This window comes from Excalfactoria chinensis, chromosome 8, assembly GCF_039878825.1.
Source record: "Excalfactoria chinensis isolate bCotChi1 chromosome 8, bCotChi1.hap2, whole genome shotgun sequence".
In the NCBI taxonomy this organism is placed as follows: Eukaryota; Metazoa; Chordata; class Aves; order Galliformes; family Phasianidae; genus Excalfactoria; species Excalfactoria chinensis.
The window spans coordinates 12,955,353-12,973,581 of record NC_092832.1 but is presented as its reverse complement, the minus strand read 5'-3'; the positions used below and the strand labels follow the sequence as shown (position 1 = coordinate 12,973,581).

At 38.1% G+C, this 18,229-nt stretch overlaps 1 protein-coding gene across 9 annotated transcripts in view; it reads left to right on the top strand.

The window, feature by feature from the left end:
• RALGPS2 (Ral GEF with PH domain and SH3 binding motif 2) overlaps positions 1-17,566 on the top strand; it is a 126,470-nt gene extending 108,904 nt beyond the window's left edge. For 5 of the 9 annotated variants that reach the window (XM_072343892.1, XM_072343889.1, XM_072343888.1 and 2 more), the window contains exons 15-21: positions 1,067-1,121; positions 4,114-4,191; positions 5,753-5,858; positions 6,378-6,470; positions 13,055-13,160; positions 14,258-14,349; positions 15,910-17,566. In XM_072343892.1, the coding sequence (XP_072199993.1) occupies positions 1,067-1,121; positions 4,114-4,191; positions 5,753-5,858; positions 6,378-6,470; positions 13,055-13,160; positions 14,258-14,349; positions 15,910-15,939 (560 nt within the window). In that variant the 3' untranslated portion in view covers positions 15,940-17,566. The remainder of the gene's footprint in view (positions 1-1,066; positions 1,122-4,113; positions 4,192-5,752; positions 5,859-6,377; positions 6,471-13,054; positions 13,161-14,257; positions 14,350-15,909) is intronic. The other 4 variants (XM_072343896.1, XM_072343895.1, XM_072343894.1 and 1 more) reach the window with 1 other exon arrangement.
• The last annotated feature ends 663 nt before the right edge of the window (positions 17,567-18,229 follow it).

Here is an 18,229-nt window from a genome sequence, read left to right as displayed (position 1 = left end):
TCAGGGCAAAATCAAGGAGAGACAAATAATCTAGTATCCCGTGGAGAGCTATACTAGGCCATGTTAGTAGGATGTTGAGCTAATGTTTGGCAAGCAGGCAAGTTGGTTGGCAGGTAAAGGCATGTACTTTCTCTTAACTTTTGCATAGAGAGAGGTACAGCCAGTGCTGAGATTTTCATCACTCTTGACTGCGTTGCTCCTGCTGTGTGAGAACTGCTTCCATCTTTATTCTGCATTTACTCAAGAAATATCCAGACTTCTTTATAATGCTTAACTTTGCAGGGCACAACTGCCCTCCTGATTGTTCTGCATGAAATCACAGGGATCTTGTTATTTTCAGCCTGTTACTCTATGGGAACCTTTAAGTAAGTTGTGTTGACTCAGATTGTTTTATGTTGGCTTTTGTTTTTGGTTGTTTGTTTTTAAGTTTGTTTGAAAGTAATTCTAAATAACTTATTTAATACATCCAGGTGGGAGAGCAAGCAAATTTTCAAGTTAGAGTGCCAAAACAAGAGCTCCTTCAGCAATAAGTCCTCAAAAATAACTGAAAGAGTTGCAGAAATTACTTGAACAGCATAGGTAGAAGTAGTTACAATTGTTGTAACAGCTGTTAAAAGCCATGAAAGAAAGCAGTTATTTGTCAGATACTTCATCAGATTGCTGGAAAGCTAATCACAGATTTGTATACATATTGGTTAACTTATTTGTTTTCATTTTGGAGAGCAGTAGATGTGACACTACCTTGTTGTCAGTATTTAAATACTTTTAAAAGTGCATATTCTGTTAATGAGACAAATGAGCATTTACAATCATCATTACATTTTCAAAATGTCCTTGTTAGGATTCCTTATATTTAGCTTCTTTGCATGCACCTAAATGCAGTCCATTTTAATCTCTGCTGCAATTTAATGTGAGGTTTCTGAAGAAATCCCTTAAGCATTTTCACTGTAGTGTTTGGTGAGGTACATTCCATATTTAATCTTAAATAGTCTGAGGAGAAACAGCCATACTAGAAGTAGTTAAGTTGTAGATGATGAAGTTATCTTTCATTCTTATCTTTTTCAAGGTAGCAGTGATGGTTCTGAACTCAGTGAAGAGACTTCTTGGCCAGCATTTGAAAGGTAAGAAAAACTGCCTCAAACTGCATTTCATTATTGAAATATATATTTTATATGTTTGCATATCTTGTGTATGGTATTCATGTAACCTGTTGATTTTTCGCTTTCTCTGAGATACTTCATCCAGTTTTTGTTCCTTTTTGGTTTTTTTTTTCTTGTCATTGACATCCTCACTTGTTTTTTCTCCCATGTCCTCTGGAGTTCATTGTTACTTGCCTCTCCGTTACATAGGAAAGCACGGTAACAAACCTTACGTCTTCTTGTGGTTCAGAATTAGTATCTTGCCCCAAATACCTGCAAATACTCAGGCTATATTGCCCAATTTAGTCCTTTCTCATGGCTTTTGAGAATGTGGAAGAAGACTAACAGCTGCACCTTATAGAAAAAGGTAGAACTTTCATAAGATGTGCCATGAAGTGCTTAGTTTGCTACGGTAACTTGATTTCAGGTTATCCATCAGCTTCAGAACTGCCTTGGATGATTTTTGCCATGCTATGACACGTGCTTGTTGTAAGTTTTTTCATTGAAGAGACTTGTAGTCAGGAACTGCATCACAAACTTTGTTCTACTTGAATTTATTTAAGCAATTCAAGTTGTGTTACTTTTTGGCTGAGATTTTTGAAGATGTGCCAAAGGTGAACACTTTAATAGCTCATGCTGTAAATATGATTATATGCGTGAGGAAACATCCTTAAGGTTTCATTAGGTAAGAAATAAGAACGTTCCAGGTTGGGTCAGAAAAGAGATGTGTAACTCTTATGTGCTCTCTGATGCAGTGAGTGATTCAGTGAGTCTCAGTGTGTATCTCATGATTCTAGAGAACAGCAGCACTCTCCAGAATTGTTTGTGTGAGCCTATGAGGTAAAGCAAGGTTTTTTTCATCCACGTTGTGAGGAGAAACTGACTGGCCATGACTTCTAACTAGAAGTTTTGCTTCATGTCCAACATGAGTATGCCAGAAGATGTCCTCTAAATTCCCAATTCCTTCAGTATTTTCCTTCCTCCTGAGTAGGGCACTTTAGTAACTCCACTGGAAGTTCCATGTTTTTGATGACAAGATCTTTCCTTTGCTTCCAGCAAGGATTGATTTCTTCACAGACATTCAGAAAATGTGAAATTCCTGGGTATGCAGCATCCTTGCATCTGTGCTTTGGTTTATAAGATGCTGAAGCATGTTGTGAATTCAAGTAATAAGCTGAAATGCAAATGTTAAGATGGTACGATCACTAGAAAGAACATCCTTGCAATCTTTATCAGTCTGGCTACCACTCTTAAAAGAATTATTAATCAAGGCATGACCATTAGCTGTCTGGAATTGTTTGGTACTGGCAAATTGGGATGTAGTACCCAATCCTTGTCTTTTTTTTTTTTTCTGGCCCTCCAGATATTTTTAACTGGAAAATGCAGAAGGGAGGAGAATTGGAGTCTCTGTGGTGGCTTTTTGTTCTTTTAAGAGTAAACTTATTCTGAAACTTGAGAGAGCTTTCAGCATTGGATCGTCCCTTTAAGTTAATCAAAATTACTCCAAAGAACTTAATTTCCAGTTGTGGCAGTGTATCATTTTAAGGGTAGTATATGAAATGCCACTTCATTCTCATTAGTTGTCAGCCAGAGTGTTTCTGAGTAGATTTACCTTATGTAGCTTAAATCCAAGAGTGATGCCCTCCTTGTTATACAAAAAGGAAATGTAAAGTTAAGAAGAAAACTTGCTTTATTTGCATGTGAAACAGCTGTGTGCATATATATACAGCTCAATTACAAGTTTTCTTTCATCTTAATTACTCTTTAATTTGTCCAAATCTTGGATGTACTTTAAAAACAAAGAATGTTTCATACATTCTAAGGTATCTTTTATCTGTAGGTGGTAATTCATTAGTAATGTGTTGGTGATTCCTCTTGCAACAGAAGAAATGTTTCATCTGGTTTCAAAAGAAAACCACAGCAATGATGAGCTCATTATTTTTCTCATGCAATTCTGTAGACCTTTACTATATCTCTTTGGTAAGACTTCTGAGGGCTTTTTTGCCTGCTGTTCTGAATCTGGATTGGAACACAACAGTGTTACTTTTTTAGGCTGCCCATTCTCTATACTCTCCTGTCCCTATAAATGCAACTTTGCAGCTAATGCAAAGCATATCTGACGAGTGGTAGGTTATTTGTTAGGTTTGTGTATGTAAGAGGTATTGCTTGTAAGTTTCTCAGTCATGTTCTTAACCACTCGCTTTCTGCAGAATAGGATTTCAGCATAGTATGTTTGTTTAGTTAGGAAAAAAAAAATGGACGAACAAAGCAGACATTTCTGTTGATGTAAATGCAATTCCGTATGTTTTCAGTTCAGAAAATCAACTTTCAGTAAAGCAAAGCAATGTTTGAAATGGAGGTCTAGAACACAAATCCTGGATAACAGTGCAGATCAGGTTGTGGGTTCTAAAATGTGAAGCTTCTGTGTAAAGTTGAACGTTGATGTGAACTGGAGAATTTAGATGAATCCTGGTTTCCTTCAGTGTATCTTAAGAACAATTAAGACGGCGTTGGTCAGTTATTCTCAACATATTTTGGTAGAGCTTTTGATTCCCTTCAACCCAACAGCTTGTGTGTGTGTGTGTGTCTCTACTCATAGAACTAGAAATGTGTTCTTTTTTGTAGTAACATCTTAGTCAAAATTCTAAGACATCAACGTTTTATTAATATGCCTTCTTTATAGACATGCAGTTTCTAAGCAGTAAATACAGGCTTTTCTCTCAGCAGTCACCTTCAGAGCTTATAAAACACTTCAGTATTATGAGTGTTGACAAAGTGAACACCTATTCAAATAAAAGGCATGGTATCTACCCCTGCATGTGTTTTTGTAAATAAAATCATCCTGTTTTTTATGTGGAAGAATTGGCTTTGTGATACAGATGCAAAAGAAAATTACTAAGCTGTTTTAGCAGTCGTGCTGTTTGTGTGAATAAAAGTATATGTAATACATACAATTTATAATGGAATCCAACAGGAACAGGTTGTACCATTCTCTCGGTCCGGGGACAAGAGTGTCACGAAATGGCTATCGAGGCCACATGAAGGCCAGCAGGTACAATCCCCACTGCACACAGAGGTGTCAGACTTTCCCTCTGGTGTTGGTGATTTGGTTTGGTTTAATAATTAAGTGGTGTTTTCTGATGTTCTCTTTTTAACTCACATGTCCAAATAAATAAAGGTAAAGACCTTTTTTCTTCAGACTTAAAACTTTCTCCTTCTGTGACTTGATCTGTATCATCATAAGGGGTTTTGTTCATTCTTGTCTGCAAATCCCAATTCTGAACCACTGGGTCTCTGTATCCATGCTTAAAGGTATTTTACCATTGGTAGCTTTTTTTAACTGCGTGCCACTGTGTAGTAGTGTTGGTAGTTCTGCAGACAGCAGAGTTCCTTCTTGTGCTAATGGCCATAGCACTCAAAATGTTTTCTTTGCTAGAGGTTATTTATTGAATTCCTTTTCCCCAAAACAAGTGAGATGGTTAAACTGAGCAATGCCTGAAAATTGGCCCCAATTCTGTATAATATATAGTGTTCTTTGAAAGCTGATATAGTAATATGGCTGATTCTTCTGAGTAATTAAACATTGTCTGCAGCTGTGTGGCACTGTAATTGGGAAAGAAATGGCAGATAGCTGTGCATTTTTTCATGTTAAGAAGCAAGCATTGTCTCACTGAGTTAAACTCATGTTCCCATCAATGTCCAAAATTGTCTCCACATCTTCATCCTCAGTAGGTGCTGCAATGAAAAGGCTTGCTGGATTTCCAGTTCACTTTGAATAGGTACAAGTATAGGATGGACAAAGCAGCAAATGCTGGCTTACTTCAAACCAAGTTTCAGACACTGCATAACTTCTTGGCTTTTCCAGAAAGCTGCTGGGTTCAGCATTGAGTTGTGTGCTCTGATTGACATCTACTGAAATGATTCTTGTTGTGAATTTTTCTGATAGAAAATATTTTATGCTCCAGTCAGCTTCATAACTGTAGTAAAGCTAAGTTTCATTTTGGAGTGCTGTAGCTGGCTTTTGTTTTTGCCCTTTGCTCCTATATCCTATGTGCATTAGATCAGGAGCACACCAGGGGCATTAAAACACCTTAAAGCTGTGGTTTGGGTTTCTGTTCTTTATTACTGCTCCTGCTCACTGTTCTTGCTCTTGGATATTTATAAGATTGTGCATGTTTGAGCTTTTGCTTTGTTTTCTGATGTGCTAATGATTCACGTGTTTCTAACAAAAACAGCAGAAAATTCACAATCTTTCTTGCAAGGACTGAAGGAGATGTTTTAACACAGAGAACAACAGTACTCCAAATGTTTGCCAGTTAAAATCAATTGCTCTTGAATTTGAGTTGTTCAAGGCTTTAATTCTTTTTTTCTTTTTTTAATTAAAGATGACCTGCTTGGCTAATTTTTCAGATCACTTTTGCTTGTGACTGTAAATTCCACTGCAGTAATTCCTTGTAACAGCCAAAATCTTTTTCCACAAGGAAGTCTAATATATAAGAAGCTGGCAATTATAAATTAAAATACAGATGTTTGCAGTAGCTTTAGGTAATGATTGGAGAACTTTGCTAGGAAAATACATTCTTTTCACACACTTTTTTACATGCTCCTTTCAGCTCTCTAGAATCTGAAGATTTGGCCGTTCATTTGTATCCAGGAGCAGTTACTATTCAGGGAGTTCTCAGGAGGAAGACTTTGTTGAAAGAAGGCAAAAAACCCACAGTAAGATTTATTTATGTACTTATTTAATGAAAAAGAAAGCCCTCAATTTCTCAGTTTCTTCCTTTGCACAATTATAAATACAATAAATGGCAAAGATGCAGTTGATTTAAGTGTCTGAGTTCCCCTTTGCCTTGCTGATAAAGGTTAAGGTCACTGGTAGATTTTGCATTCTTCTGTTTAGGGGCTTATTTGGTTTATAAGGATATGCCCATGATGTAGGAAGTGGAAGAGAAATATAATGCAGCTTAAAATTATGTGCAAATGCTGATAACTCTAAAGGTGATGAACATGTTTCATCTTCCTGAACAATAGATGGATCCTTACAGTTTATTGGTAGGTAAAAATTCTTAGTGATCGCACTGCAAATGCCTGATTAATTGCAAACCAAAATAGGTATTCGTGTCAAAGGACAGCTTTATGGCTGTGCATAAAATGAAAAGGAGAAGGGCCCAGCATACTCAAGCATGCTTTAACATTTCTTTTATACATTATGCTTATTTTTTTCCCCTTTCTTCCTAGGTAGCGTCTTGGACAAAATACTGGGTAGCGTTGTGTGGAACCCAACTCTTTTACTATGCTGCAAAATCTCTGAAGGCCACAGAGAGAAAACATGTATGTAAAACAGGCACATTTCAGTATCATTTAACAAAATTAGACTGTGACTTCCTGATGTAAACCCTGAGATAAGTGTTTAATGTGATTTCTAGTGAGTACTATCCTGTTTTCCAGTCAGTCGGTTCATCTTGTACAGATATGCCCTAGTGAAAATATCATGCGTGCTTATGTGCTACTACAGGAACCATCTGCTTTGCATATGCCGTGAATTTGTACATCTTTGGATGGAAAGGTCTGCCTGCTTTTTTAAGGTAGAAGACATATCTTCTGATGATTTCTGAATCTTGCAAGAGTTTGCTACTTGAAAGCCAGAAAGTCACTGAGAAATCATTAGATATGGCATTAAACATGCATTGATTTCAACCAATTTCATGCATGTGGTAAATGAGACTACCTTCTTTTTCCATCTCATCTCATGAACTACAAGTGACTACAGAACACTTCATACGTTACACAAAGAGCTGGCATATCACATGATGCTGGCTTTCTTTTCGTCTGCTGCAGCTTCATTTGAAAGAATCTAGAAATACTTTGCTTATATGGGAAAGTAATAAAATGAATTTTCTGTTGCCGTTCCAGGGATGTCATGATGTGCATAGTGCACTTCTGTTCTCGTTGGTTAATTATAATGGAAGAGGATGTGCCAGAGATTCTGCTAGGAAACTGAATAAAATTTGAGATACTTGAGTCTTTTTCCAAGTTCATTCGCTACTTGGAACCATTACTTACAGTTGCCTTGGCCAGTGTTTCAGTTTAATTTATGACAACTGTCACCGAAGAACATTTGCTTTGCATAAAGTTTATGTAATTTTAGAAACCGAGATGTGCTGTAGGATCCTAGAAGGGGGACTGTCTTTTTGATTTTTAGTGCAAAATACAGGGATTTAATCCTAACGTGTTTTTGTTCAGAGGGCAAAGATTTGAAGCTTAATGTTTCTGACTTGTAGGGTCCTGAATATTTGAGTTTTCTGCTCCATTTGGAAAGCTTGTATCATCTATTGTCTTAATCTACAAAGCAGTTGAGTGTTTTCCACTTTATACTGAAAGCAAATAATTAGGAAGCAGTCTTCTAGTATTCAAAGTAATTTAATATTGGCTAATTATTGGTAGAAAGGTTTCTTTGTCATATTGATCTGCCCCGGCCCTACTAGCTTTGATTGCTTAGGTGAAAGCTTAACATATCCTCCCTAATTGGTTAGTTAAGAATGGCACTGCTGGTCTGACCAAAGTCCTGTGAGCCAAGCATTCTGTCTCCAGAGTGCCTTCTGAAAAGTGCATCTGAATGAATGCATTTACCTCTGCTATCAGTGGAAAACATAAGGAAGGACTGCCTTATTCAAAGTAAATGTATTTGGAAAGTGCAGACTTGTAAACTGTTATGAGCAGAATTGTGAATTACTAAAGCAAATGCAAAAGAACCAAGAGAAAACTGATGCTGGCATGATATCACTAACAATTAGTTGCTAGTCTTCTTGGAAACACAAAGGAATGGAAAAGAAACTTGTAATGTCAGACTTTGTGCTCTTGTAAACGATGTGATGCCTTTAGGCCTTATGGCAAAATTACATCTTGTTTTCTTTCAAGAACAGAGCGTGCACCTTAGAAGTCTCTCCTGTCCACTGTCTGTTAAACTACTGAATGATGGAGGAGTTTACCATACTTGTACCTATTCATTCAGAAGTTATTTTGAGATTGTGTCTAAATAATTTAAAACAATCTATATGACGTGGGTTTAGAGAGCTTGGAAGAATTGTGTGGCTGGTAATGGTGTTTGGAAAGTCAAGGTGTTGAATGTTTGTGGTCCATCTGCTGAGCTGACTTTTATCTCCCAAATCACTGATTTGTTGCAATGCTTATAACAACTGAACTGCTAGCAAACTGAGAGTAGTGTCTAAGAAGCTAAACATCTCACATTCTTTTCTTCCCCTATTTATTTGCCAGAGGATGAGCTAGCAGACTACTAACCAAGACTGAGGCTAGGACGTATTCAAAATGATAATGCTGGTGTGCTTCTGACTGCTGTGAGCACTGAGCTGAGTTTGAGCAGTATAGAGTCCCTAGGATAGGGAGATGGAATGTAGTGGTAGCAGAGAGAAATGGCTGCTGGAGCACGTTGGCTTAGTCTTAATTATATGTTTAATTATGTATTTATTTCACTGGCTGTTTCTGTGTAATTGGACTGAATTGTCCAGTACTGCCTTGAGTTTGTCTGTGCACAACTGATGTCTTGCTTTTAGCTGTTGAGGGCAGTGAACACAACTTGTTCTGCTCACAGATGCAAAGCACGTTGGGAAGCCCAGGTCTCTGATTTGCTTGCTCAGGTGCAGGGATGATTAAAATAATATGATACCTATCAGCTACAGTTTGGGCTGTCATTTATTTTAAACAAATCATTCACGGTGGATACATGTGTACTCCTGCTCCTAGGAGCTTATTATAGCTCTGAGTACAGTCTTTATGGAGAAACAAAGGTGAAAGCTTACCTAATAACTGCTGTAGGAGGTTGGCAGAGGAGGTGGAAGGGCTCCACTTTATTAAACGTATTTATTAATCATAGATGGTCAGGAACTTTGTTCAGCTAATTTACTTTACTCTAGTACAGCTTTTGGTGGCTGGGATATCAGTTTCACTCAAGGGTTATCGTTCAGAGGCTCAGCTTTTATTCTGAGTCTCTGAAGAGGATTTCTCAAGTATCATTCCCCTGTTCACGTTTGTCTACAATTTCAGAAAGCAGGTTTAATTGAAGTAGAATAAATTGTAGATGTTCTGCCAGCCGTAGATAGTGAGCACATAATGATACATCAGCTATGCAAATACTGTCCACTTATATTCCCCAGAGATTCATTCTGCAAAGTAGAGTTTGGAGGCTAGATCTGGGTAGAGTTTTGTAACTGTCCATATTAAATGGATTAAAGGAGTGATGCTGTCTACTGGGAAGCAGTTTTCTTTTTTCTAATATTGATACATTGAGATTTACTTAGCTAAAATATTCTAGACATTTACCATTGTCATGTAAACATCTGTCCTTGCAACTTCCTTGCCCAGGGTTTGGTGATGTGGAAGGGAATGCTGGAAACAAACAATAGTTAATCTGCTATATAAAAGTTCCTGGCTAGAGCTCTTGTGGCACATATGTCTTGATTACAGGCATGCTTTTGACTATGCTGCTGCTTTTGCTTCAGGCAACTGAGACTCAGGACTTGGAATGCACTGACAATGAAGGCAGTTCCAAGCTTTAAGTAGCCAACCTCTTTGGAAAATTACCTCATAAAAATGGCATGTAATCTTGCAAAATGGCCAAGAAATCACCCTCTTTTAAACACAGGCAAGCCTGTTCTCATTCTGTGGTCAAAGGCAAAAGAGTATTTCAGTGTAGGATGTGCTGTAGATATGCATTTACTCTAAAGGGTACTGTAGATACCTGGATGAGACTGATTTTCTTGTGTTGCATCCACAGACTAATAGATATAATGACCTTTGTATTTTAAATAAGGAGCAGGTTTCAGTTGTTACTACAGCAATGGAAAACTGTCCATATCGAACATGTGGACTTCAGAGCTCAGAGGAGTGTTTGTAAGTTTAAATGGTAGCAACAAAGACACATCTGTGGTCAAACCAGTAGTTGCACTGCATTAGAAAAGGATGATAGTAAAAAAAGACAACTTAAAATTAGTATTAAAGTAGAAGAAAGTATTCTCCTGGAGAAATGTGAGTACATCCATCAAAAGCTGCTCATAATGATTGAGATAGAAAATCTCTCATGCATGTTATGTTGTCACAGAAACCGGCAAGATTTTTCTATGTTTGTAGGTATTCAGAAAAGCAACAGAGACTTTCTGAGCCTTCACTCAAGAATGAACTGTTGTTCATTCCAAGCTTTCCCTTGCATTTTGTATTCAGGATTATGCCCACTTATTGGCACCCTAGAAAACTTGTTATTCCCTGCTCGGAGGCTGAGAGTGTGACCTGAATATTAGCTCAACAGGAGGTTGAATTTTTGATTTGAAGATTTAAGTAAAAATACTTCTGAGCTCAGAACAGGAAGTCTAGTTTTGTGAAGCCTTACACTAGAGCTATGGTTTTCTATGCATATCATAGGAGTTTCGTTCCAGTGGCGTGTATAAAAAAAGCTGAGGAACCAGGAACATTAAATCACAATGAAGCTTTCATTCCCTTCACATTTACAAAGCAAACTTGCTGTTAGCATGGCTCCATGCATCACTGGAGAATGAACTGCCTTGGGGGAACTATGTAAACATGCAATACAAAGCCAGCAGTGCAAAGGAATGGAAAATTGACGTGTGCTTCATGTGATGATGGATTGATGCTAGCAGGAAATGCTTTCCTTGTGTGGAGCTTTTTACTTCCCAGAGAGGCATTGTGATTAACTTACTGTTCTGAAAGTGCTGAGCATTCATGAGATGGCAGTGAAAATGAAACAAGCAAGCTCTGGCAGTTTCAGGCGTGTGTTCTTTTTGCATATTGCAGATCTATTAATGAAACATATGACTGAGGTAGGAAAGAGCAAATGTGTCATTTAAAATGACACTCTAGAAATGGATGCAGTTCTTAGTGGAACAGATTTCCACTTTGGTAAAACGAAACTGTTAATGCTTTGTTGGACTACTTGAAGTTTGCTTTTGCAAATCCCTTTATAGTGTAAATTGTCATCTTATTATTTTTCAGGGCAATGTCTGGAGTCCATAAGTCCTGAATGTATATGGAAATTGTTATCCAGCCATAAATGTAATGATACAGCTATGTAACTTCTTAACCTCATGAGCTGTTACCAAGCATGTCTACCTTCCAGAAGCAGTAGAATGACTTGAAACTTCAGTATATGTGGATCTGCGGATTTTCTTAGGAATGGTCTTTTCCCACAGTTTTATCCATAGTGGAATCAAAAGAAACCATCCGTGTGAAGTTTAACAGGCAACTCTTTTGGAAGAACAGTCTTGATCCTTTTTACAGTTATCTTTTCAAGCATCTGTTCAAAGTTTCCAGTGCTATTTCCACTGATGGTTAAATAGCGGAGCTGAACTTGACTGGTAGGAATGTTGTGGAATGGTTCCTGCAAGTGTCACTATGGCAACATAATGATGATGGTACATAAATGCTGTGTTTAGAAGATAGAGGGTGGACGCCTAAATTATTTGGTACTTGGTTGAAATACTTGTCATGTTTCAAGCATTGACCAAACATTTGTTCATTTAAAGTTCTAATGTATTTTAAACCATGGTTTTAAGTTGTGGTTTAAAATGTAGGGTGTTGGACAAGTCCCAGGTGGGTGAGCTTATACAGACATTATATTGCTATAATGTGTGATACTCTCAAACTAATTAACCAAAGGAATCATTCCTGCTAATGTTCCCTTTTTACATGATTTGTAACAGTTAAACAGTATTATTTCGAAAATGATACAGAAGAGATTTGATGCTTAATGCTGTAAATCTGCTATGAGAAATTAACACGAAAAGTATTCCAGAATTATAAATTCATTTTAATAACTGAGAATGTCCGTGACATTGTTTTAAGATGTATGGCTTCTGAAAATACCCGTAATTAAAGAGAGGGCAAAATTACTGTGCTAATGAAGAGGTTAGAACAGAGATTTCACAAGGCTGGGATGAGGATGCATCTGATAACAAGCAACATAGGGTGGAGTTGGACCTTGTGGGCACAGTGGAGAGGTGAAGTATTGCAAAGGGGAGAAGTGCAGGGACTTATTGCAAAGTCTGTGAATGTGGGAAGAGGAGATCTGTCAACTGAAGGCTTGAGGGAAATTGAATGAATTATAGATATTGAAGAGAGAAGAGTGTCTGAGCAAGCCATGGGAGGTGAGCTGTGAGGGTCTACTTAATAACAAGATGACCAGGGAGAAGGAAGCTGAAAATGGCCAAGGTGGGACTGAATGGGCAAGTTGCCTGGAGCTGAGAGAAGAGTACTGAGAAGTAAAAAATAATATTGCCCAGCTGGATGAAAAGGAGAGGGAGAGTAGAATAAAGAAGCTGTAAAGAGGGGAAGAAGCATAGGAGAGACAGTTGTACCTCCATGTCTGAGCATGACAAGTTATGTCAACCTGTGAGTGATAACTGAGGCAGGAAAACCCCGTCGTTCTGGATATCTTGTCAATAAAAGTGTCTTACTTACTGGAACATACATGCTCACTTTGAATAGCTGTGGCACGGATTAGTTAGATTTTTCTTTGTTAAAAGTGGGGGGGAATGACTTTGCATTTTTTAGTGCATTTCTTAATGATGTGTATTTGCACAAGCAGAAACATGATGAGGAATGCTGTGGTGTCTGTGTGGTGTGGTTTAGATGTCGGGTGCTTGGTTTCATGGATTGTGATATTCCTTTAACTTTTTTTCTATATTAATTCTGTGTGGTAAATTCCGTTTTCATGAATTCTACATGGAGTTAAATTCATTTAAAATTAAGTGCTACGCTCCCTCTGATGATAGTCTTTTGTCTTTAACAGTGACACTGAGAGGAAACTGCTCTTTTGAATACTTGTGCTGTGTGGTTGATCAGTCTGGCTAAGGCTTTATGCTGGTTTACATCTCTGCTTGTTTTTTCAGTTCAAATCCACCCCGAGCAAGAATGTGTCAGTCGTGGGCTGGATGGTGATGATGGCAGATGACCCTGAACATCCAGATCTCTTCTTATTGACAGATTCTGAGAAAGGTAGGCAGCGTTCACACCAAGGGCACGGTGGTTCCCAACACTGATTTTGTTGAGGTTAACATGCGTCCCTTAGTCTTCATTATGTTCTAAGTACTGTCCAAACAACTTGTGTTTTTATTTTAAGTGTTCATCTTCATTCTTGTAAACTATATTTAGTTTGGTCTTTTAGAGGCATTTTCACATACACGAAAATGTAAGTAGCTATGAAAAGCATTTGCTATTCCACTAACACCAGATGCTTGACCAGGCCCCTCTCCCCTCCAAATGAAAAACAAACCACAAAACAAAACAGCTATTCAAATGCAGTGCCATTGCCAGGAAAAACAGTAAAATTCACTATTTTGCACTGGGAAGCCAGAGGGAGGGGGAGGGAATAAAAAAAATTCCTTTATTCCATCCTAGCGAGTGCCCTGGCTTCAGATTAAACTGAAGAAATGGTTATTTTTCTATAACTGTGCTCAAAGAGCATTACGAGCAGTCATGATAAAGGAGTTTGAGATTCCTCACTTTATTTACCTTCAGTCCAAGTGCTTTTTATTTCTGAGTGTCTGTTCTAGTTTAAGTTTATCAGCTTAAACTCAGCAACAGCAACGTGAAACAATTCTGTAATACTTGGCCTTTCTGAATCCAGGTAAGCACTGCCTGACATGAGGTATTGAAAATAATAGTCTGTCATGTCAGTGGATTTAGGAATCATTTTCAAAGATTTTCTAATGAAGCTTTCTAGAGTGCATTTCTGTGCTGTCCTGCAAAATAACATGATGATAAATCAAGTTGAAATAATGGCACTGAGCAAAAACGTGGTTTTGTTATCTAATTCTGCGAAATGTTTTGTTGTTTTTCCAGCCGACATTGGTGTTAGTTGAAATCTAAAATGCCCAAAAGGAAGGCAGACAAGCTATGACTCCTTGTGCTGTGTCAGACAATTGCTTGAACTTCTCCACATATGGCAGTCAAGGTGTAGAGTTGCAAGAATCTTTTGCTATTACATGCTTTCGTAGTGTTCAAATTCAGTTCTTTGACTGTAGATGAGATTTAAATGTAGTATTTGTTGTGATTCCTGAAGTTTTTTTTTCCTCCCTACCTTTCTCACTTAGGAAATTCATACAAATTTCAAGCTGGAAATAGAATGAATGCGATGCTCTGGTTCAAACACCTGAGTGCTGCCTGCCAAAGCAACAGACAACAGGTGAGAACAAGGTGTTGAGAAAGAAATAGCCGCTGTTAAAAGCTCAAATCTAACTGAGCTTCCAGAGGACCAAGCTGTAACTGATGGCTTCACATGAACAGCAATCTTCTCTGAGCAGCCTGGACATTGATTTGACCTGCTTATTGACTTGGCTTAGCTTTCCTGTTTGTCTCCTTGGAAATGAATCCTCAGAGCTTCTGTGGTAATGAAGAAAAATCTTGAGCAATTAGAGCAATTAGGAAAGCTGGGAAATGGAAGAAATACTGGCCAATCTCAGTCTCAGACACAGTATTTTTGCCACTACTCGTTTTAAAATGGCAATTCTATAGTTATGGAGACGAGTCATGAAGAAAACTACCTCTAAAAGGCCAACAGAATCAGTTACTGTTACATGTTGCATACTTTGTTTTCTGGTATGTCTGAATGTGGTTGTACAACCAGCATTCTTGCAGCAATAGCTACTCCTAATGAGTCTCCCACAGAAGCAGCACTTCCTGCAAACATCAGGCAATACAGATTGATTGGTTAACAAGCAAAAATGAGTTTTTAAAAACCTTTTTGGGGAAAAAAAATCCTTTAAATTATTTCTCCTGATCTTGATTTGTCCCCCTGACTAGCGCTTTCCCTATGGAGGTGCCTTACAGGTCTGTTTAAAACAGATCGTTGCTTATTGAGGGTATGACTGTGTAAGACTGAATGTTTAAACAAGAGTATGGACGTCTACCAAATTGAATAATATTGGGAACTGTTTTAATGTAGATAATTTTTAATTGTATATAACAATTTTTAAAGGTGTAGTTTTAACCCATTTACTATTTCTGCTTCTGCAGTTAAATGCAAGGCGAGAAATGATCTGCTTCAAACCTGACCAGACTGTGCATTTATTGACAGTCATTGGGAATGCAGTGGCTTTTTAGCACCCTGAGTAAACAGAATTTGTTGCTGTCAGGCAAATTCCTGATAAGGAGAAAATGGGGACGTATGCTATGTAATGCAAGCTACCTTTAATATTCATGAGAGGGAGTGATGTCTGCATTGCACATTCAGGCTTCCTGTGGGAAAAGCCCAGCCAAGTGTTTATGCCTTGTTTTTGTAAATTAGCCCTAGAAATGCTGGAGGGCCTACATCAGTCACTGACCTGTGCCAAATATTTCCTAGCTCGTGGGACTCAAGTGAGAAGGTTCTGCTTGTGCGGTTCAGTCTTGAGATTTATCATGTTAAAGTTGTTTTGTCAACAACTTGAAATGCTAATTTTCATCAGAGCTGATAAGATCTGAGGCCGTGTGATAAAATGATAAAAATGCAATGGTTTAGTATTTTGCTGATTCCTGCATTCTGTACAACTGAAAGTATGCTTGTACTGATTTGTACTGACTGTATTAATGATGGTTGCATTTCCCAGCTTTCTCACTCTCCTCCCCCACCACTTTTTTTTGTTGTTTATTTTTGACAGAATGAGCATTACCAGGTAGGTTCCAACAGGTTGAATGGTCTGTGAGACACCAGGGTGTAAGTAGCTACTACCCAAGTAACATCAGCTATTTGTGTTCTTGTTTTCAGGTTCCTGCCAACTTGATGACCTTTGAATAGCAGGCTAATTCAAAACAAAACACAACAAAAGAACAATTTGAACCATCTCATAAATGAGAACGAGGTCCTGATAGAAAATGTGCCAGCTGCATTCTGTGCCAGAAGGGAGCCTGTCAAGCCGATCTCCTGAACTCTGGAGCCCTGAACAAAACAAGTAGTGGCTGGGGATTAGGGTCCCTTGAATGAAAAACAGAGTCGCAACATGAATTGCCATGGACCATGCTTTATATCCTCTGAACTGACCTGTGGAAACCACTGCCTTAAAGAGTGAAAGGAAAAACAACAATGAAACACCAAATAGTGTGTGTGAAACTACTGGCGGTGCTGTGCTTGAGTTAAATAGATTGTAGCTTGTTTGAGTTTCTTTTAACTTTGTACTAATTTTGAAAATAACTCACCTTTTTAGGTATTCCTAAGAAAGCAAGTAAACTGGTGTTTAAGAGCTGTATCAAAAGCTGTGTATGAACTGGGTAAAAGAGGTGCTGCACAATCTAGAGATGTCGTTTGGACTATACCAGGAGTTCTCAATAGAAGCTTGTCCCAGGCACACTGAGCCTGCAGCAATGTTAATTCTCTCAGACCTATGAGTATATGAAACGCAGCAAATGCAAGTTCAAAGTAGCAGTAAGCTTGCAAACTGTAGTACTGTATGCGGGGGAGCCACATTCCCTGTGAGCGGGCACTTACACACTAAGAATGCTTTTGGTGCGTTGTTACCTTATTCCTGGTTACAGCACAGTTCACATGTTCTGGGTGCTTGGGGTGTGTGTGAAAGACTAAACTGAAAGCACTGTTGGCTCAGAACTGAGTGTTTTCTTCCCATCTGTTCCTACACCTCTGTCTCCTATGGATGAAGGTCGAATGACAAAAAAAAACAAGCAAACAAAACAACCCAACATCTTGGTATATTTCTTGGAGACGTTTTACTTCTCTGGGTATCTGTTAATCAGCTAGGGACCACTGTCAGTGTATGGTGTTTCATAATGTCACTTACGGTCTATATTTTAAAATGATAGAGGCACAATTTGAAGCTTTCATGATCTTTTGGCAATAATTGATTTTAATATCTGTCTTGGTCAAAATATGACATTGTGTGGTATTGACAATGTAGCCTAAAGTAGACCTTACATACGGAAGCTCTTTTGGTCTTTGGGCAAGTAATTTATTAGGTGGGATAATACAAAGAGATAAAAGGAATGGGACTATCAAAGTTGCATCCTTGACAGGAATAATTCTTGGTCACTGAAATTACTCAGAAAAATAATATGATTGTAAAAAAGGGAAACATGCTTTATACATGTGTTTTATGCATAAAAACTTTGATTCTTGCTTTGTTTGGGTTTCCTTGACATCACCTAGATAGCATTTCCTGAATGATTAGCCTTCATTTAATCTTCCAAAACACGGTCTTTGTAAAGCAAGTAAACGTTATCCAAAATATGACTCTGAGATATCAGAACTTTGAAGTCTGTGGAAAAATAGTACATGTTTCATTGACGTTGTGGTTTAGTGGCCATAAATGAGCTTGCAGATTCTACCCTGAATACTCCTTTTTAAAAAGAAACAAACTACCCACCAGTTTGTGGCAGTCCTCTGACTGTGTAATAAAGTTTTCTACTAGTAGTGATTATTTTGAAAATGTACACTTTGTTTCTTGCATCAGAGTAGGAGCCAATGAAGTCACGTTTTGTTCTCCCCAGAGTTAAATTCATCTCTTAATGGAAATGATTGATTTCTGATTTCTAGGGGGAAAAAAAAACAATGGAGAAGGAGAATCCAGTCTGGCAGCTAAACCAAAAACCCACACGCTTGGTAATGTGGAGGTAAATGGCAATAGGCTGGATTGTGTTTCCAAAAATTGTTCTTGTGAGTTGGCTCTTGGTAGAAGGAAAACAGTAGAAGGGTATTTCTGTCAGAGCTGCACCACAGGCAGTGTGGGAATTTGCACCCCTCTGCAATTCTTTTTTGTCCTGCTTTGGGGAATGAACAGTCTGTTCTGATCCTGAAGTCATGTATTTTGAGAAAGGGTTGCTTGTGCTGGATCCCTCTTCAATTCACACATCACCCAAGCTAACCCATGTTGGGTGTATAGTGAAGACAGCATCTTCGTAGCCAGCAGTGTTACTGTAGTAGGCTTTGCACAGCATCAGTTTTGGTTTTTCATGTTAAAAATTATTTAATGTGTGTTTTCTTCTCAACAGCTAGATGGCTTTTATAGCACCGTGTGTCCTTTTTTTAAACACTGTGGATAACAGCCCGTGGATTTGAATTTTTTAAATAAGCTCTTATA